General features: G+C 35.0%; 2 protein-coding genes across 2 annotated transcripts; both read right to left on the bottom strand.

Moving 5' to 3' along the window:
- Positions 1-657: 657 nt before the first annotated feature.
- LOC131645929 (lectin 7-like) lies at positions 658-1,533 on the bottom strand. Its single transcript, XM_058916116.1, has one exon. The coding sequence runs from the start codon at positions 1,531-1,533 to the stop codon at positions 745-747; it is 789 nt and encodes a 262-aa protein (XP_058772099.1). The 3' UTR covers positions 658-744.
- Positions 1,534-9,691: 8,158 nt separating this feature from the next.
- On the bottom strand, positions 9,692-10,483 carry LOC131648614 (lectin 7-like). Its single transcript, XM_058918356.1, has one exon. The coding sequence runs from the start codon at positions 10,481-10,483 to the stop codon at positions 9,692-9,694; it is 792 nt and encodes a 263-aa protein (XP_058774339.1).
- Positions 10,484-22,272: the final 11,789 nt, after the last annotated feature.

Here is a 22,272-nt window from a genome sequence, read left to right as displayed (position 1 = left end):
TAGGTAAATGTCGATTTGAATTTTGTCAATCCTAACCTAATTTAGAAGATTATATTAATAATAAAATAATAGTTTTGTGATCATAAAATAAGTATACCAGTTCCAACTTAAAAATAAATTGTCTCCACTTAATAACCTATAACTTACATCTTCAAGTTTACATCCTCACTTACAAGAAATTAAAAAAAGAAGATGAATAATAACACAATTGAACATAGATAATATCACTCCAAAAATATTTACAATTTTAGTGAGAATTAAGTAATATCATTTTCATTTTTATTATTGTCTACATTAAAGGACTTCAAATGGTTAGGTTAGGAGCACTAGAAGTATTAATAACTTGTCTAGCATCTTGTATTAATTAATATCATTTACATATTATCCAAAAAAAATATTTTGAATTAAGGTCATTATATTTGCTAACATGCCCTCCATATGCTTAACTCTATCAAATAATTCTTCATTTGCAGACACCTAACGACAATATCTCAGAAAATGAGGCCCTGACCCATCAAAATTTCATAGAGTTGATCCAGAATTTAGCAACAATTTTTCAATGAACAAAAGATTCAACTGGCCTATTGAAAACTTGACATGATTATATAAAATTAAAACACACATTTCAGTACCTTGCATTACACGGTAGAATAATAAGCACTGTATAGTTGAGTACAAACAAATGAAATGAGCAACATTATTCTGTAAATTAAAACACACAGTTCTTGTTCTCTTATGGCCACATTAGTAGAAGCTTGACTTAAAACTCCAAGAAAAAATCTTGTGCAATTCAACTAACTGTCCAGTGGCACCAGAGAATCCAACTCTAACCCATTCAGGTAACACAGTCCTCAAATCAATCAAAAAAGACACACTACTCAAAACTCCATTCGCACCATAGCTTCCCGGTGATGCTACAACAACGCTTAAATTTTTCATCACAGGCTCATAACTTACAACAGCAATTGCAACGAAACCCTTCGGAACACTAGTGTTCCATGAAGCTGTTGTTACAGAAGCAATAGAGTTCACATCAATGCCGATATGAGAATAAACAGGATCCCAAGGATTCCCACCAAAGGAATCGAATTCAACCGCAACAATTTGATTTTGGTATGAATTCAAAGCGGTTTTGGAGTCGAATAGTCCAAGGAATCCACCACTTGAGTTTTTCGGGATGTGGGAGTTGAACGGTGCAACGAAGAATGTGATTCCGTCTCCAAAAAGTCCGGGACCGTTTGGTGCAACTACGAAAGAGAACACTGAAGTGAAAGCTGCTAGGTGACCGTTATCTGCGTTCCAAAGATGCACTGGTCCGGCGTATGAGGCTCTACCAGCGCTCTTTGGGACGAGACCGGTGAGATGGACCGAGCCATTTGAAATGAAGGCGTTGCCTTCGAGTTGAATGTTGTTTTGGTATGGCTCAAATTCAGAGATTGTGAATGAAGATGAGTTTACATCTTGAGACAAAACTAGGAAGGAAAAGATAGTGATGAAAAGGATTTTAGTTCTTGATGAGTTATTGATGGTCATAGTTCTAATTTAGAAAATTGGTACTGAATATTAATGCTATAATGCTATGAGATATATGACCAAGATGAACAAATATATATAGGGGGAAGGAAACTAGGGTTAGACATAAAAAAAAAAATTGAAAATAGAAAGGCAGGCCATGGCCAGATAAAGAAAGTTAATTAATAAGGAAATCAAATTAATTTGAAGAAGCCAAATGGTTTACACATAACATATATGAAAACAATGAAATTTTGGTTTTGAATAAGAAGCCAGGTAGATATGACCTTGTGTTGTGTATGCAATCAAGTTAAGCTTTGTACAATTGGCGTAATTTTAACATATTTGTCTTGTTCTTGTGGCCATTCTAACATAAGTACGAGGGGAAAATGTTAATTTGGAAATGAGTATTCCTTGAAATTTGTTTTATTCATTTTTGGTGTCAACTATTAGGATCTAGAAGAATGACTCAAGAAAAGTAAAAAAAAAAAAAATTCAAAATTTCGCCAATGACTAAAACTCTGAAAATCAAATTTTCCCAAAATTCGATTATATTTTAAATTTGAGTTTGAGGAAAAATGTGAGACATTTAGATGAGGATGCGAGGCATTCACTATTATAAAATAGGACTTTTACTTCGGTTTGGAAAGAGATCTTATCTTGGTTGGTAGTACTAGGTAACAATGAGTGTGTCATTTTTACCCTCGAGCCACTGTCCGAGGCAAAAAATTATAAAGTGTGCCACTTCTGTCCTAGATTGTGAGGATAACCTAGGGAAAATCCCCTGTGTTTTACATCGGTTGAGATTCTGAAACGATGTGAAATCCTTCGGTTTTCTTCTTGGTTGGGAGTGTTAACTGAGAGGAGAGGGATTAAGAGACCACTTTTCACACAATTGGGAATTTTAACCGATGCGAAATTCCATGTATTTTTAAATTTTACTTATTTTTGGTTATAACATGTATTTTTATAAATTAGAACCTAGATGACACATTTTGTATGTTCACAAAGGATTAGCAAGCGTTAAGACTAGAAAGAAAACACAAGTTTGCAAGCGACAAACATGTCACATAAAGTTTTGGAATCCACCAAAAGTTAAAATACTTGAATTTTATTATGATCAAATATAATCTTGACGGCCACACCCAAAGGTGTTTAAATACATAAAAAGAAACTCTAATGAGCTTTTAGTGCAAAACATAAATAAAACCAAAAAAAACCTTAATGGACTTTTAATCTAAAACAAAAATAAAGTAGAAAATTGCGGAAAATATTAAAATGTTGTATTTGGGTCTGAAACAAACATGAATGGCTTAAAAGACCCATATATTACTGCAAAGTAAAGAGTTGAACTCATGAGCCGATTTCATATCTGAAAAGGTATTATAATAGTCATTCTGATATCATACATCAAACTTGCACAATTCCTGCCAAACTTTTCGGACGTGTGACTTCTTATCCGATACGCGTAGCGAGCCTTCCTACATCAATTACATCCACCAATTTACTGATAGTTTTTAGTAAATCAAATCACAAGTTTTAATTCCCTAAATAGATTAAACTAAAAAAATCATAAGGACAATTTGTGAAGAAAAGCACAACGAAAAATGTTTGTGATTGGAACTTAAATGATTAAATATTGACAAACTAAACATAAAATCTAATTGAAACAATACATAATTTCTTTGGAAGAAGAAAATAGATAAAAAGCGTAATAAATATCATTAAAGTAAATGTTGCGATTAAAAAGACTTAAAGAAGTAAGAGAGAGGATGTTGACTCGTACATTTTCTCACAAATTGTTTCTCTCTGTGACTTGGATACTTTAGTTCTATAGAGAAGAAATAAATTTGTGACTTTGATATCAACAATGAGATCAACTAATATACTAATACAATGTTTACTGTCAACAATCGTTATTTCCACAGAATCCCCTAATGTGGGATTCAGTCTTCTAGTTAACTTCCACGCGTCTTCAATGTTTAAAAATGTTGCAAACCACTCATCACGTTGGTAACTGCCTTTGAAGCCCCTAACTTCCTTAGTCGAAAGTCTTTGTCGAAACATCCCTAGTTTTGATGGATTATAGACTAAAAACACACTAAGTCCCCAACATATGACGAACGTGTCGAACCCGTCACTTTTGTTGAAGAACTAATTTGTGCAAGCCTTTTTCGATATTCTAGACATGTTTTAAAAAGAGAGTGATCCTAATCTTGTGGATCTGTTCCAAAGTCTCCTCCAAAACAGGCTTTATGGGTGTTGAAATGCACTATGTACCAAATCCTCTGATAACTAGGTGGAACCATCGTAGTCGACATAGTTAGTATACCGATACATGGCCGTTACCATTATTCGTTGAATTCTTCGGCTAAATTTTTCAGGCTAACAAATTCCCCCTATAATGTCACTTTCGATCATATGTATGCGATGGAAGAAGGGTGGCATTTTTTTTGTAACTGCTCGATACTGTTCAAGATAGTTGTACACATCATAATCATCATTACTGCTTTTCACCAAACCGTCGAGTCAAGGAAGTGCATGCAGATTGTCATCATATTCTGATTTATTAGGACAATTATGGGCCGTGAAATTAAATCACATTAGAAGAAATTATTTAATTTAATATTTTCCCATAAAATTAAATGCCAACTGTCCATTTTGAGATGCCAATTGTCCAACTTTAGAGGGAAATTGAAAATTTTTCACCTTCTGGCTATATGTATGCTCCTTCCTCATTTCTTTTTCCTTTTTGCTACATTCCTCTTCTCCAGATCCTTATAAATCCTTCACCCTTTTCTGCAACTTTCGTTCTTGCTTCTTCAACAAGTTTTTTCACTCTGAATTTCTCAAGCAAACAATGGCTTCCGGTTCTCCCACTAAACGTCAACCACATGTTCCTTCTGCTGCCAAACTCAAGAGTCAGAGATGGTCGCACTTACTACCTTGAACCCCCAATGAAAGAAGTGAAATATGCTATCTGGTTTTCCAAGGTACTAATCCCTTACTCCGTTGCAAGTACTGGTCACACTTTCATGGGTCCTCTACCCAGACCAAATAAAAAACAATCGAACTTAGAGAGCTTTTTTCCTTGTAACTCATCATGAAAACCCCTAGTGTTTGAGGATGAATCTTTTAATTTTAGTTTCATGAAAACTGTGTATTTCGTTCATCTTCTTCAATCAACAATGCTTCTTATATCAATTGGTTGGATAGGGTTTAACAAAAGAAGGAAAGAGTATGGAAGGACAAAGGTATCTCAAGAGCAGGTCCTAAGCATAATTCTCACATGTTGGTCACTTCTATTTGCTTATGGGAATCTTAGACCAATGTTTCATCTACCATGTGGAATGGTTACCCCACGTTATTTGATATAGCATCAATTGTTGGCCTTCTACCAATTAGGAAAATCTTCGACCCCACTCTGATAAACAAAATTAAGCCTAACTTCACCTTCTCAAACCCTAGTTTTAGTGCTTTCATCAAAGACCATCATGCCTCTAACGATAACATAAGTGCCCAAGAATATATAGCCTTCCTTACCCTCTGGCTATCTCACTTTTTTTTTGCTCCAGTTCCCTTCAAGTAGCCAAGAAGTTTATCCCTCTACTACTTAGCTTCATGAGAGGAGAAACATTTGTCTAAGAAAAATTAATTTTTGGAAGCTTGTATGAATCCTTGGGGATTGCCTCTCGTGACAACAAGGAACAAGAAGATCCTAATGAAAATTTTCTGGTCTCTGGCCCCATCTGGCTCTTGTTGTTGAACAAGTGACCTCAAGCACAAGAGAGGGGGTGAGTTGTGGTTTTTGAAAAGTGTGGATATTTTCCCCTTTCTTTATTAAGATCATGTTAGTAATGTTTTTTGAGTAGTAAAGCATAGCGAAAGTAAAGTAAATAAAATATATTACAAAAAAATAAAGAGAGTAAGGATAGAAAGATTGCATCAGAGAGTTATCCAAGTTTGGCAGAAAGTTTGTCCCGAAGAGTTCTTCTTGAGATTTTACACTATTAACTTGTGAGCTTTTATTGGTTATGCCCACGAACCTTAATACAATTTGAACTTTTGAATTTGAAAAAGCTTATCCTCAACCTATGGATGAACTTTACCCTAACTTGTTCTAAGAAAAGTATTTAGAGATTTATGGCTGATCTCTATAACCAAAACCAAAGCTTTTTACCGGCTAAGCTTAATAAACCAATAACAGAGATTTATGGTTGATCTCAAGAAGCAAAACTCAATCTCTAAAAGGTATCGCACCCTTAAGACTATAAACAACCAACACAACCACTTACAAAAAATATTCTCCTCACAAATAAAATTTCACTCCAAAGCACTAAGGCAACTAAAGAGAAGAAAGAAAATTTTTAGAGAGAGGAGATAACTTAGAGAGATAAATTTCAAACAAATATGAAAACATTAAAATTTTGCGTGATTTTAAGGGAGGAAGTCACCCATTTATATAGTAGTCGAAATCACTCTATAAGGAAATAATCCATGGGTCTCACTAACTATATATTAGATTGATCTAATTGATTAGTTTAAATGAATATGCCCGTTATGATTCTTAAAATGGAAGGTTGTGATATAGATTTGTTGCCAATCGTTTAGGAGTTGTATAAATGTCTCGGGGCGTAAGTTTGATCTTTTCTAATCGATTAGACCGAGGTTTTAATTGATTAAATTAGACAAAATATTCCCTCTGGTCATTTCTAGAGTTCATAAGTTATTTGGCACTACTTCCAAGTTATTTTTAAATGTTTTTATTTTCGGAAAAAAATTTCAGTGTGTTTGAGTTGCCTTAGTATTTTTAAGCTACTATTTTATTTTTACAATACTTGGTTCACTCAAACAGACTGACAAGACCTGGCGAGCTTCCACATCTTTCTTTTAGAAGAGACTTTTAGGACTTCTGTTGTGTTATTAATTGACTTTATAATCTTCATGTTTGTTGTCAGTTGAATTTGAGTACTGTTGTTGTCATCAAAACTTGTATGTTACCTAGAAGCACATAGATCTACATTATCCCCTATTTTGATTATGACAACGCATCTCTTAGAGAGTGTGGTATAAAGTAGTCAATGTAATATATTTTTATAGTGTTTTAAGCTCCCCCTGAGTTAGATAAAATATATGTCATCTCCCTTGAGAGTATACTTCTCCCCCTTTGTCATAATAAGAAAGGTAAAAAGTACATAGATTCAGAAGTAGTTACTTATGCATGATTGATTCAAAATTCCAAGTTATGCTCTTATAACGGAGAAATTTTCTTTTGGAAGTGGTTTAGTGAGTATATTCGCGATTTGAGTGTATGAGTCTACAGAATTAAGCATGCATTCACTATTTTATATGTGATCCCTAATAAAGTGGTGCCTAATGTCAATATGTTTGGCATGAGAATGAAGTATAGGGTTTCTGGTGAGGTTTATGGCACTGGTGTTGTCACATTTTATTGGTATGGCTCTTATTTTGAAACCATAATCATTTAATTGTTGTTTCATCCATATGATTTAGGCACATAAGCTTCCGAAAGCGACATATTCCGCCTCAATTGTGGTTAGAGCTACACTAGCTTGTTTTTTTATTGTGCCAAGTGATAGGTTACTTTCCAAGTAGGTGACATGTATCACTGTTACTTTTTCTATCTAATCTACATCCTGCAAAATCGAAGTCCGAGTATCCTACCAAGTTACATTCAGTTCCTTTGGGGTACCATAGACCCATTTTTTGTGTGCCTATTAGATATCTCCTTATGCGTTTTACGGCGCTGAGATGTGACTCTTTAGGAGATGCTTGAAACCGTGCACATATACATACATAAAACATTATATCAGGTCTAGATGCAGTTAAATATAATAGTGACCAAATCATACCTCGGTATTTTCTTTCATCGAAAAGTTTTCCATTTTCATCTTTGTCTAGGGAGCATGATGTTGACATTGGTGTTGCTAGTACTTTTGATCTTTCCATGTCAAACCTTTTAAGTAGCTCTTTTTCAATATTTGGCTTGATTTATGAATGTTCCTCCTTTGGTTTGATAGATCTGAAGCCCTAAAAATTACTTTAATTCTCCCATCATAGACATTTTAAATTCGTTATGCATTATTTCAGAAAACTCCTTGCACAGGGATTCATTAGTAGCACCAAAAATTATATCATCAACATATATTTGAGCTAGTAATATGTCATGTTCTATTTTTTTAATAAAAAAGGTTTTATCAACTTGTCCTCGTTCAAATTTATTTTCATGTAAAAACTTACTTAGGCGATCATACCATGCTCTAGGAGCTTGTTTTAGGCCATATAGTTCCTTTTTTCAGTTTAAATACTTGGTCTGGAAAAGTTGGGTTAATAAATCCAGGAGGCTGGTCAACAAATACCTCCTCTTGAATGTATCTATTTAGAAAAATACTTTTTACATCCATTTGAAATAGTTCGAAATCCATGATGAATGAGAAAGCTATTACCATTCTTAAGACTTATAATCTAGTTATAGGATAATAGGTTTCATCGAAATCTATTCTCTCCTGTTGATTATATCCTTTTGCAACTAAAATTTAAAAAGCCTTGTTGGTGTAAGGATTGCTACTAATATTAATGGGGTCAATTATATCTATTTTTATTTAGGTTTGCCTCATTAAGTAAAAAACCCTAGCTATTTAATGTAGTGTGCTGAAACTACCAAGGATTATGAAAATTTTCAAAATTTTGAATATTGTTTTATTTCTTTGCAACCCTAGATCTATCTTAGTCTTTCTGTGTTCTATCAGAAATGGCTAATAAGACAAGAAGGAACAAAAACCCAGTGTTGAAGAGTCCCATATTGAAAAGGATATGGTCTCAATATGTGTTTATAAGTGGCGGCAATCCTCACCCTATAAGCCTGTTTTGTAATAATGAGTTAGACCCAACCCAAATATTTTAAGATGATATCAGAGTCTATCAGATTTTCATTATCAGAGACTAAAATCTTTTGTAATCTTTTATATCTCCCTATATAGTAATTGCATCTATTCCCTAAAATTTTTTCTTTGGTATCAAGATAAACTAACACAATAATCATACCCAAATTCGTGGGGAATAATCCTCTCTTTTAATTACAACTCGCTAATGTCTTAGTCGAGTTCATAATTAAATAATGTTTTCCCACATGTTAATTCTTATATCACAATCAATAATTCAATATGTCTAGATTAATTATTAATTGACCAGTTAAATAAGATTCAGTTTCAAAAGTTACGTTTAGTAATCCTTCTCAATTTAAAATCAATTCATAAAGATCAATTTAACTGAATAATATTAGGATTGCAATTTTATATAATAATACTCTACAATTACATGGCAATAAACATCATATTTGTATGTAGGGTTGTTCAAAATCAAACAGACCCAATAAAAAACCGTCAAATTGAACCGAATCAAACTGAAACCACAAAAAAATTGCATTTGATTCGGATGTGTTTGAGCCATTTTATAACATAACCGGTTTACAATTTATATTTTACAAACCTAACCAAATCAAATCAAACCGCATTATTTTACAAAATCTTATTAACCAATATATATTTCTTTAATTTTTTAGAAAAATTATTTTAATTTGAGAAAATATATTTTATCATATTCTTTGTATGATATTTATTTAAGAATGCAATTTCAAGTATATCATTCTTTAGACTTAAGATTAAATTGTAAGACGCAATTTTATGTATCAAAGTATAAATTTATCTTGACAATTATAAACTTTTTTTATGGTAATGTATGAATTTAAACATGAAATTATATTTTCCTCGATATGTTTTATGTATTGCTCAATAATTTTTTTATAAAAAATTAAATCAACCGAACCAATTCAAACCACATTAGTTTAATTTGATTTGGTTTTATTTTCAAAAACAAACCGAATCAAATCGAACCGCACCGCAAACACCCCTATTTATATGTGTGAATTTTGTGGTTATAAAAAAAAGAAAAGTAAGAAGCATACATTTAGGCACATATAATTTTTTAACAATATAATTTTATAACAATATAATTTTTTTATTCAACTCTTACATCTTAATTTTAATACCTTGCATTGCACGGCACATATAATAGCACTGTATATTGAAACAAATCAAATCACCAACATTATTCTGAATATTGAAACACACAACTCTTGCTCCCTTATAGCCAAACCATATCAGTAGAAACTTGACATAAAACTCCAATCAAGAATCTTGTGCAATTCAACTAACTGTCCAGTAGCACCAGAGAATCCAATTCTAACCCATTCAGGTAACACAGTCCTCAAATCAATCAAAAAAGACACACTACTTGAAGCTCCATGCACACCATAGCTTCCGGAGTATGTTACAACAACACTTAAATTTTTCGCCACAGGCTCATATTTCACAACAGCAATTGCAGTGAAACCATTGGCAACACTTCCTGTATTCCATGGCGCTGTTGTCACCGAAGCAATAGAGTTCACATCAATGCCAACATGAGAATAATTAGGATCCCAAGGATTCTCACCAAAGGAATCAAATTCAACAGCAACAATTTGGTTTTGGTACGAATTCAAAGCGGTTTTGGAGTCGAATAGTCCTAAGAATCCACCACTTGAATTGTTTGGGATGTGGGAATTGAACGGTGCAACGAAGAATGTGATTCCGTCTCCAATGAGTCCGGGGCCGTTTGGTGCAACTACGAAAGAGAAGATTGAAGTGAAGGCTGCAAGGTTGCCATTATCTGCGTTCCAGAGACGCACTGGTCCGGTGTAAGAGGCTCTACCAGCGGTGCTCGGGACGAGGCCTGTGAGGTGGACAGCGCCGCTTGAAATGAAGGCGTCGCCTTCGAGTTGAATGATGTTTTGGTATGAATCAAAATCATTGATTGTGAATGAAACTGAGTTTACATTTTGAGCTAAAACAAGGAAGGGAATGAGGGTGATGAAAAGGATTTTAGTCCTTGATGAGTTATTGATGGCCATAGTTCTAATATTAATGCTATAATGCTATGAGATATATGACCAAGATGAACAAATATATATAGGGAAGGAAACTAGGGTTAGACATAACAAAAAAAAGTTGAAAATACAATGGCAGGCCATGGCCAGTGAAAGAAACTTAATTAATATTGAAATCATTTTAATTTGAAGGAGACAAATGATTTACAGAACTTATGTGTGGATTATTAAAGAAGAGGTGATTAAAACAATGAAATTTTGGTTTTGAATATAAAGCCATGCAGATGAGTCCTTGTGTTGTGTGTGCAATGAAGTCAAGGTTAGTTAATGAAAATGGTAAGAGTAATAGTAAAACCAAAAATGTGTAATGTAATGCTTGTACAATTGGTGTCATTTTAACATATTTGTCTTGCTCATATCGCCTTCTTACATAAGTACAAGGGGAAATTGTTAATTTGAAAACAAGAGTTGCTAATAAATTATGGGAAAATAATATGTTTATTTAACCTAGAATAAGTGGCCATATATATTACACTTACTACTCTCTCCATACCTTCTCATTAAAACTCCTTAGTTGTTAGTTGTACAGAGGAATCAGACCGTAGAGATGCGAATTTGAACTCACGACATCTCATTAATTTATTTTTAAAGCGTGAAATTTCAACCACTAGACTATTGGAAAAAAAATTATGTTTCATATACCTAATTTAATTTATATACGACATGTATGACTTTTCAAGCAAGGCATAAAACTAAGCGCAACCCGAAGATTTTGTAATCAGCATGTTGTGGGTTATTTGGAATAGAAAACAATTGCAAGTTGTGACGAACATCTCATCGCGGATGAAGTGACAATCCACGTCAATATGCTTAGTACACTCAAGAAAGAAGGGATCCTTCGAAGTGCGCACCAGATTTTGAATGTCACAATAGAGTTGTATGCGCATGGAATAACTTGTTGAAAGTGGAGAAAGAACTCCCTTGATCCACTTCAGTTCACAAGTCGTTCTAGCTATCGAACGATGCTCAGCTTTAATGAATGAACGCGCTACTGTATGGTATTTTTTGGTTTTCCAAGAGATGGGGAATTTACCTAAGAAAATTATCCATCAAGTAAGGAACCTACGAGTAAGAGGACAAGTGGGCCATTCAGAGTCACATTTTCCACACATTTTCATATCACAATTAGTGTCCAAGAGAACTCCTTGTTCGGGATTTCTTTTAAGGTATTTGACTAATTGCAAAGAAGCATCCAAATGCTCTGTTCATGGATGCTCCAGGAACTGTGAAAACACATTGATATGATATGACAATTTAGGACAAGTGGAACAAAGATATGACACTTGGCGTGCGATCGATTTTTTAGATTTTCCCTTCAAGTTTATTGATATAAAAAACCAGTTACAATCTAATAAGATTGAAGGTAATCAACAAACCAATTTAACTTTGAACAATCAAAGGGAAATTCTCTACGAATCGATTGTTCAATCAATATATTTAACAATTTGCTTATGAAAATTTAAATGAGAGAGAGGACACGAAGAGTTGTTTAGGAAATTCACCGATTGTCCTCGTTTTTGCTACGTCTGCCCTCAATTTCAATGTGGAATTGAGATATCAATCTTACTATGCAAAAAATTGTTTACAAGAGAAATATAGAAATCTAACCCTACAAATCCTATATTGTAATTACAAGCTTCTCAATCAAAATATTAAATCACTTGGTTTTGATGAAGACAACTTGGATATCAACTTTCATAAATGATGAGCAAAAAGAATGTCAAGTCTTAGGCAAATTCACACCATTTCAAGTCTTGAAGAATTGTGAAGATTTAATGAGAATCAAGCAAAATGTCAAAGGTATATATAATTATCATTTTGGCATATAGATGTTCACAATATATATTACATGCATAACATAAAAATGCCATATATTTTTACTCAAGAAAATTCTATTTGGATTTTGGTTTAAAAAAATATTTTCTGAAAACAAGCTGCAGGAACCAGTTCCTCCCTATATGGGAACCGGGTTCCAGATCTTGCCTAAAACAAGCCTCTGTCTTTTTGTACCAGGAACCGGTTCCCCTTTGTTAAAATTCAAAATTTTTTATCTAACGTTCAGAAGGAACCGGGTTCTCCCAGGTGGGAACCGGTTCCCACTGAACCAGTGGCTGAAAATGTTTTATTTTTAAACCAGAATTTTCATGGTATCTCTTTATTGATTCATGGCATCTTTTCATGATAAAATACTGTTTTGAAAGGGTGTTTTACACACTATAAATTCTGCATTTTTTTTTAAATTCAAACTACCTTCTTCATTAACAATTCATAAGCATTAAAATCTCTTCATCTTTCAAACTTTCAAGTGTTCTTACAAACCAGAATTTTGTGAAACTTGTCATACACATTTTCATTGAGAAATCATTACAAGTTTCATACATATATTTGTGAACATTTATATACTATATTATGAATTGTTGTCTTGAAGAAGAAGATCAATCAAAGATTGATGAGAAATGCTAGCAACACTCTCTTTTGAACACTCTCTTAAACACTTACTCTTTTATTGGTTGAAACATGTGTGGGTCCTACTATTTTATGTGGGACCTATTTTCAAAGTGAGGGGCCCACACATGTTTCAACCAATAAAAAAGTGAGTGTTTGAGAGAGTGTTCAAAAGAGAGTGTTGCTAGCACTCCTCAAGATTGATATTGCTCTCCATCTCTCATCACAAACTCTTGTAGCATTCAAAGATATTGTTCTTCCTTACCATCCAGGATTGTTGGAAGTAAGTGTTGTGTTTTTGAAGAGGATTATTCTTCATTCACATTAGTGTTGTTTGATCTTAAAGGTGTTAAGAACCTTTGATCACCCTATAGGTTAGATAGTAAGCATAGGCATGTACTATAATTCTAACTATAGTGAAATCTCTTTCGTATTGGAAAGGGTACTGGAGTACTCTCGAATTGTGAGGGGAACCAAGATATATCCTTGTGTTCTTTACTTTTCCGCATTTCATTGCTTTCATCACCATTACCAAGAAAAGAAAAGAATCACTCAAAAACCTTCATACATTCAACCAAAAAAATTGTTAGAAGTATTCTCATAAAACCTATTAAATTTTTGATGACCTAATTCACCCCCCCCCCCTTAGGCGTACTTTAGGCTTACAATTGGCATCAGAGCAAGTTATAGGTAACTTGTTCCTAAAGATCCAGAATGGCTTCCGCAAATCAAAATCCTATTTTCAAAGATGGTGGTAGTAACAACAAGCCTCCATTGTTTTGTGGTGAATACTTTGACTTTTGGAAAATACGAATGAAGGCTCATCTTGAAGCACAAGGAGATGAATTATGGGATGCTGTTGAAAATGGTCCATTTGCCCCGGTATGTGTTGTTAATGGTGTTGGTACATCTAAGCCTAAAGCATCATGGAATGAAGATGGCAAGAAAAAGGTTCTAAATAACAAAAAGGCGATCAACATCCTTCAAGGTGCTCTTAGTATGGATGAATTTTTCCGAGTATCGGCATGTACAACGACAAAGGAAATATGGGATACTCTTGTAGAAACTCATGAAGGTACCACTGAAGTTAAAAGATCAAGATTGAATACCTTAAGTTAAGAGTACGAACTGTTTAGAATGAAGCCCGGAGAAACTATTCTTGAATTGCAAAAATGATTCGTTCATTTGACAAATCACTTGAAGGCACTTGGTAAGACCCTCACTACCGAAGAACTTAATCTTAAAGTGCTTAGATCTTTAACAAGGGAATGGCAACCAAAAGTAACGGCAATATCCGAAAAGAAAAACTTGTCAAATTTGACTTCCGCAACATTATTTGGAAAGCTTCAAGAATATGAGACGGAACTTGGAAGATTGGAAAAGCATGAGAACTTAGAGAAAAAATCCAAAGGCATTGCATTAAAAGTAGATTCAAAAGAAAGCCAAATGAAAGATGCACCGGAGGAAGATGAAAACTTCTTGCTTCTTGTGAAAAGGTTAGGCAAATATTTTGGTCATAAAAACAATATTGATGATGCTAACTATGCCAAAAGAAAGAAATTCTCAAAGCATAAGGATAAAGAAGCCTCCACTTCAACACAAGAAGTTACATGCTATGAATGTGGGAAACAAGGGCACATAAAGCCGGATTGTCCAAAACTTTCCAAGAAAAATGGATTCAAAGGCAAAAAGGAGTTCAAAAATAAAAAGACATATATTGCATGGGAAGATAATGAAGTAAGTTCTTCATCAGATTCGGATAGTGACGAAAGTGCAAATCTAGCATTGATGGCTTCACACCACTCCGATGATGAAGAAGGAGAGGTTAGTTATGATGAATCTCTTTATGATAATGGTGCACAAGGTGCAATAGATGAACTATTAAATGAATGCATAATTATCTATAAAACTATCTCATCTCAAAAGAAAATAATTTCATCTTTAGAAGAAAATTTTAAAATAATTGAAAAAGAACATAAAGAAGAAAAAGAAAAGATGATTAGTGTTCAAAAAGAGAATGTTGCATGCAAGAATTGTGAATCACTTTCTTTCTAAATTGTTCAATTAAAAAGAGTTTTAGAAAGATATGAAAAGGGAAAAATTGGATCGGAAAATGTTCTTAGCACACAAAGATATTCTAATGATAAAAGTGGACTTGGTTTTTCAAAATTTTCTCAACCAAGTTCCAACAAAACTATCTTTGTCAAGGCTAGTAACCAACCAGTTCAAGAGAAAGTGAACAAGCCTAAAGTAATTCAACATTATCCTAAAAGGAAAAACTTTGTTAAGAAGAAATCTTATCCTCCTAGATATAGAATTAATTTTGAACCTACTTGCTTTTATTGTGGTATTATTGGTCATACACCTAATGCTTGCTATGTAGAAACTTTAATGTACCAAGTGGGCATTATGTGTGGGTTAAGAAAGGTGCTAATTATGAAGGACCCAAAGCCGTTTGGGTATCTAACAAAACTTAATTTGTTTTGTAGGTTTGCTTGAAGACCACTTCAAACTTATGGTATCTAGATAGTGGTTGTTCAAAGCATATGACGGGAGACCTAAACCAAATATCAAATATTGAATTAAAGGCCAAGGGTTATGTCACTTATGGAGATAACAATAAAGGAAGGATTCTTGGCAAAGGCAAAGTTGGTGCACCACCTTTCACATGTATTGAAGATGTTCTCTATGTTGAAGGACTAAAGCATAATCTTCTTAGCATTAGCCAACTTTGTGACAAAGGCTTCAAGATCAAATTTACTAAAGAGGAATGATTAATTATTGATGAAGTCACCAATGAGGTAAAACTCAAAGGTACAATAATTAATAACATTTTTATGATTTCTTTAAATGATTTATCTTTGAAAGTAAAATGTCTTTTGGTAAATAATAATAATGAATCATGGTTATGGCATAAAAGAGCAGCCCATATTCATATGGATCATTTAAATAAATTAATCAAACATGATCTTGTTGTTGGCTTACCTAAGATAAAGTTTGTCAAAGATAAATTATGTGGTGCTTGTCAAAAGGGAAAACAAACCAAATCATCTTTCAAACCAAAGAATGTGGTATCTATTACAAGACCACTACAATTGTTGCATATGGATTTATTTGGACCATCAAGAACAAGAAGCTTCGGAGGTAATGTATACGCTTTAGTTATTGTTGATGATTTTTCTAGATATTCTTGGACTTTGTTTCTTGTGCAGAAAAGTGATGCTTTTAAAGCCTTTAAGAAGTATGCAAAACAAATTCATAATGAAAAGTCACTAAAGATTGTATCCATAAGAAGTGATCATGATGGAGAATTTCAAAATGCATCATTTGAAGAATTTTGTGAAGAATATGGTATCTCTCATAATTTTTCAGCACCAAGAACTCCACAACAAAATGGAGTAGTTGAAAGAAAGAATAGGTTTCGAGTTGAACTTGCAAGAACAATGCTTAGTGATGCAAATCTTCCTAAATACTTTTGGGCGGATGCGGTTAGCACGGCATGTTATGTTGGAAATTGAGTAATCATTAGACCTATCTTAAAGAAGACTCCATATGAACTCTTCAAAGGAAGAAAGCCAAATAATGCTCACTTTCACATTTTTGGGTGTAAGTGCTTTATTCTCAACAATGACAAAGACAATATTGGTATGTTTGATGAGAAATCCGACGAAGGTATATTTCTTGGTTATTCTCTTTCTAGTAAAGCATATAGAATTTATAATAAAAGAACTTTAACTATTGAAGAATCCATGCATGTATCCTTTGATGAGACTAACACCTCTAAGGAGGAAATAGTTGTTTGTGATGATGATGATCCTATAGATTTACCCCCGGAAGAACTTTCAAATGATAAAATTGTGAAGGCACCGTAAAATCAACAAGAAAGTGTACAACAAGAATCAAACACCAACGATCTACCAAAAGAATGGAGAACTCATAGAGACCATCCTATTGATAAAATTATTGGTGATATTAGCCAAGGAGTTTCAACAAGATTAAATCTCAAAGATGCTTGCTTACACATGGCTTTTGTTTCTCAAATTGAACCTTCCAAAATTGATGAAGCCTTAGGAGGCGATCAATGGATAAATGCAATGCAAGAAGAATTAAATCAACTCGAGAGAAATCAAGTTTGGGAACTTGTTCCTAGACCAAGTGGTAAACACATCATAGGTACCCGATGGGTGTTTAAGAACAAACTTGATGAGAATGGTATAATTGTTCGAAACAAAGAAAGATTGGTGGCTCAAGGTTACAATCAAGAAGAAGGAATCGACTTTGAAGAAACATTTGCTCCGGTTGCAAGGTTAGAAGCTATTCATCTTTTAATTTCATATGCTTGTTCATTAAATTTTCAGCTTTATCAAATGGACATCAAAAGCGCATTCTTGAATGGCTACATCAATGAAGAAGTCTATGTCAAACAACCCCCGGGATTTGAAGACTTCAAAAATCCTTCACATGTCTTTAAGTTGAGAAAGGCTCTTTATGGCTTAAAGCAAGCACCAAGAGCATGGTATGGTAGACTTAGCAATTTTTTGTGTGAAAAAGGTTTCGAAAAGGGGAAGGTTGATAAAACTTTGTTCATTAAGAAAATCAAAAGTAACACTTTATTGGTTCAATTCTATGTTGATGATATCATTTTTGGATCGACTAACAAATAAATGTGTGAGGAATTTTCATTGATGATGTAAGGAGAATTCGAGATGTCTATGATGGGAAAGATGAACTATTTTCTTGGATTACAAATTAAGCAACTCAAAGATGGAATCTTTATCAACCAATCCAAGTATTGTAAAAAGTTGTTAAAGAAATTTGACATGGATAGTTGTAAAGCAATGTCTACGCCAATGGGATCCGGAACCTATATTGATCAAGACGAATCTGGTGTCTCTATTGATATTACCAAGTATCGAGGTATGATTGGTTCTCTATTGTATTTGACGGCAAGCCGTCCTGACATAATGTTTAGTGTCTGTCTTTGTGCTCGCTTTCAAGGAAATCCAAAGGAATCACATCTCATGGCGGTTAAAAGGATCATGAAGTATCTCAAAGGAAAAACCAATGTCGGATTATGGTATCCTAAAGATAGTGATTGCAATTTAATTGGTTATTCTGACGCAGATTATGCAGGTTGTAAAACTGATCGAAAAAGCACAGTGGTACATGTCACATTCTTGGAAATGCATTAGTTTCATGGGCTTGTAAAAAACAAGCATGTGTTGCTCTTAGCACGGCCGAAGCAGAGTACATAGCAGCGGGTAGTTGTTGTGCACAAATTCTTTGGCTCAAACAACAACTTCGTGACTACGGACTTGATCTAGGATGCATTCCTCTTCGATGCGATAACACAAGTGCAATTAATATTACAAAGAATTCGGTCATGCATTCAAGAACCAAACACATAGACAATCAACATCATTTTCTCCGAGACCATGTCCTTCAAGGAGATGTCGAAGTAACATTTGTGGATACCCATAACCAACTTGCAGATATCTTCACCAAGCCTCTTCCAAAAGAACCTTTCTATAAAATTCGACGAGAGCTTGGAATTTTAGATGAAGGTGATGTTTAATTATTTTATTCATTATCATAAATCAAAGGTACACCTCTCTAAAATTTATTTATGTCAAAATGTGCATTATTTATGTTCTTGCATAATGTCTTTCTATAATTGTGTGTTGTAACACCCCATAAAATTCTTTATTTAATTTAATTAAAATTTTTATTAAATATTAGAATTAAGTGGAATTATTTGGGAATAGGGATGAAATAAGGCTAATGGGCCAGTGTTGTAAGTAGCAGTTGGGGGTGTATCAGTTGCAAAGCCCTTTTTCTAAAATAAAGTTACATTTTCATAAAAATAGAAAAGAGGAGTATTTTTGTGAAAAAAAGAACCAAAAGGGAGCAGAGGAGATTGAACGTGAAATTGGGAGAAGAGCAAGTGCGAAGAGGAAGAGCATTCAAGAATTCGACATCGAGGTAAGGGGGGATTCTTCTCATTAACCTCTATTATGGGTTGTATGAATGATTCGATGGAATTTGTATGTTAGGATTTCGAATTGGATTATATGTCGGATTGGGGTTTTGGGGTTTATAGAACTTTGATTCAATTTAGGTTGTGAATGATGATTGGTGATGAACAATGATGTTAAACATGATTAGAAGTATGTGTAAAAGTGCATTTTATGTCGTATGTGTGGTTTATTCTGCTGAAATTCGTGCTGGAATGATTTGAGAGTATTTGGGAGGCATAGAATGCTGTTTTCTGCAGGTTGGGATTTCTGAAATCACCGGTTCGCGCCGCGTGCACAGGGTGGCGCCGCGAACAGGTGGACTGAATGGCAAGATGTTTTGATACGCACAGGTCGCGCCGCGTACCTGTGTTGGCGCCGCGAAGGCGTAACTTTTCCTCGCGTCGCGCCGCGTGTAGGTGTTGGCGCCGCGAAGGCGTAACTTTTTCTTCGTTTCGCGCCGCGTGTGGATGTTGGCGCCGCGTGCTGTGCTGTTTGGGATTTTTGTTAAAGTTTAACGATGTATAACTCTTTAACCGTTAGTCTGTTGATGTGTCGTTCGAACATAGTGAGGCTAATTCAGTGATATATGCAATAAAATAGTGTTTGAGTTGTGAATCGAATTTAATTTAAACACTTGATTTAATTGGTTGTGGTGGTTTATATTGTTATTGCATTGGTTGATGATTATGATTGTTCAGTTGTTTGGTGTTGATGATTAGCATGCGGTATGTGATGCATGCATTTCATAATCATGTTGTGGGCTGTATCCCTTATGGTGGTGGGACAGCGGTAGCTAATTCCCATTGTGTGGAATTGGTGAGAGAAGTAGCCGAATCTTTATGGTGGTGGATCGGTGAGATGGGTTATCCCATGTTTGGTACCACATGCATTTAGTTGCATTGCATTAGGTTGATGTGTATAATTGTAACATGAATGGAAGTTGTCCAATGTTATGATTTGTGTGTATTTTGGTATGAATGTTGCTATATTATCTGAACATAATTGATTTGGGTGAATAATATATGGATGAAGTCGTATTGTTTATATACCTATAACATTTGTTAATGCGAATGAAACTCACCCTTACTGTTGTTATTTTTCAGATTGAGGAGTAGCTTGCGTACTTGGTGAGGATTAGCTCGTCAAGTAGTTCGTTAGGGTCAGTTGGGTCAGTGTCATGCTCTGGTCGTGTAACACCGGGAACGTTATTTTAGAATTGGCTGATAGACTTCTGTTTTGTTTATGGTTTATGGTTGAATTATGAGTCTTCGACTCCAGATGTTTGATTATTCAGTTGTTAAGAATATTCCGCTGTGTTAACATGCTACCTGAATAATTTTTGGTTTATCGTTCCTTTATGGCATGACATGAATATTGTTTATTTTGTTGGCGTTGTAATACTCTTCTTCATGTTTTACTCTGATTTTAATGTTAATTTTCCGCGGGGTTTAGAAGGGTGTTACAATAGTGGTATCAGAGCATAGTCGGTCGTTTGAGTCAGAGTCTTAGTGTCAGTTAATCCTTCGTATACGATTAGTGTAAAATTGACACTGTCGATACTTCTTGTTCTAATAAATATTGTCTGATATTTAGCAGAACAATGGCCGGAAGAGGGGGAAGAAATGACGACGCGATCGCTGAGGCTCTGGGCATGATTGCTGGTGTGTTGGGAGGGAATGCCAATGGAGCTGGTATTGGTGCTGACAGGCAGCTGAATAGCTTTCAGAGGAACAATCCTCCTTTGTTCAAAGGCACGCACGATCCCGAAGGTGCTCAGAAGTGGCTGAAGGAAATCGAAAGGATCTTCAGAGTGATCGATTGTGCTGAAAATCTGAAGGTGAGGTATGGGACTCACATGCTGTCTGAAGAAGCTGATGATTGGTGGATGGCTAGTAGAGATGAACTTGAATCTGCAGGTGTAGCGATCACTTGGGCGGTATTCAGGCGAGAATTCCTGAGGAGGTACTTTCCTGAGGATATTCGGGGCAGGAAAGAAGTTGAGTTTTTGGAGCTGACACAAGGTAATATGACGGTACCGGAGTATGCTTCAAAATTTGTTGAGCTGGCCAAATACTATGTTCACTATAACAATGATGAAGCGAGCGAATTTTCGAAGTGTGTTAAGTTCGAGAATGGTCTCCGTGATGAAATTAAGCAGGGAATCAGGTACCAAAGGATTCGTCGGTTTGCTGATCTGGTAGATTGTAGTAGAATCTACGAAGAGGACAACCTGAAGCTGAAGTCATCTCACTCCCGTGAGTTAGTTGACAAGAAAGGGAAGAAGCCTATGGACCGTGGTAAACCATATGGTAGAGGTAATTATAAAGCTGGAAGTTGGAAGAAGCCTAGTGGGGGAGACTCTAGTGCTCCTGTTAAGTGCTTTAAGTGTGGGGAGCCTGGACATCGTGTTCACGAGTGCAAAAGTGAGGAGAAGAAGTGCTACCGGTGTGGCAAAGCAGGCCACATTGCTGTTGACTGCAAGGGAAGGACTGTGACTTGTTATAACTGTGGTGAAGAGGGCCATATCAGTCCACAGTGTCCTAAGCCAAAGAAGAATCAAACTGGGGGTAAAGTTTTCGCTTTATCAGGTTCAGAGACTACTCCGGAAGATCGATTGATTAAAGGTACGTGTTTTATCCATGGCACTCCTTTAATTGCAATAATAGATACTGGAGCAACTCACTCGTTTATTTCATTGGATTGTGCTAAACGTTTGAACTTGGAAATATCTGATATTCGTGGAAGTATGATCATTGACACTCCTGCGTCGGGTTCAGTGACTACTTCGTTTGCCTGTTTGAACTGTCCAATTGATATTTTTGGTAGAGAGTTCGGAATGGACTTAGTATGCCTTCCGTTGGAACAACTTGATGTCATCCTGGGTATGAATTGGTTGCAATTTAATCGGGTTCATATCAACTGTTTCACGAAGACAGTTATTTTTCCTGAAGATGTCAGAGTCGAGGATTTAGCAATGACTGCTAGACAAGTGGATGAAGCCATGAAGGACGGGGCCGCCGTGTTTATGTTGGTTGCATCCATGGAAGTGAAGAAGAAAGCGGTGAGTAGTGATTTATCAGTAGTATGTGAATTTCCAGAAGTTTTTCCAGAAGATGTAAGAGAGTTACCGCCAGAGAGGGAGGTAGAATTTGCTATTGAGTTAGTCCCTGGGACTAGTCCGGTGTCGATGGCGCCGTATCGTATGTCGGCATCTGAATTAGCAGAATTGAAGAGTCAACTGGAAGAGTTACTGGAAAAAGAATTCATTCGTCCTAGTGTGTCGCCGTGGGG

This window comes from Vicia villosa, linkage group LG2 (assembly GCF_029867415.1).
Source record: "Vicia villosa cultivar HV-30 ecotype Madison, WI linkage group LG2, Vvil1.0, whole genome shotgun sequence".
NCBI classification, from domain to species: domain Eukaryota; kingdom Viridiplantae; phylum Streptophyta; class Magnoliopsida; order Fabales; family Fabaceae; genus Vicia; species Vicia villosa.
Note: the sequence above shows the minus strand (reverse complement) of the source record. Positions and strands in the feature narration are given on the sequence as shown.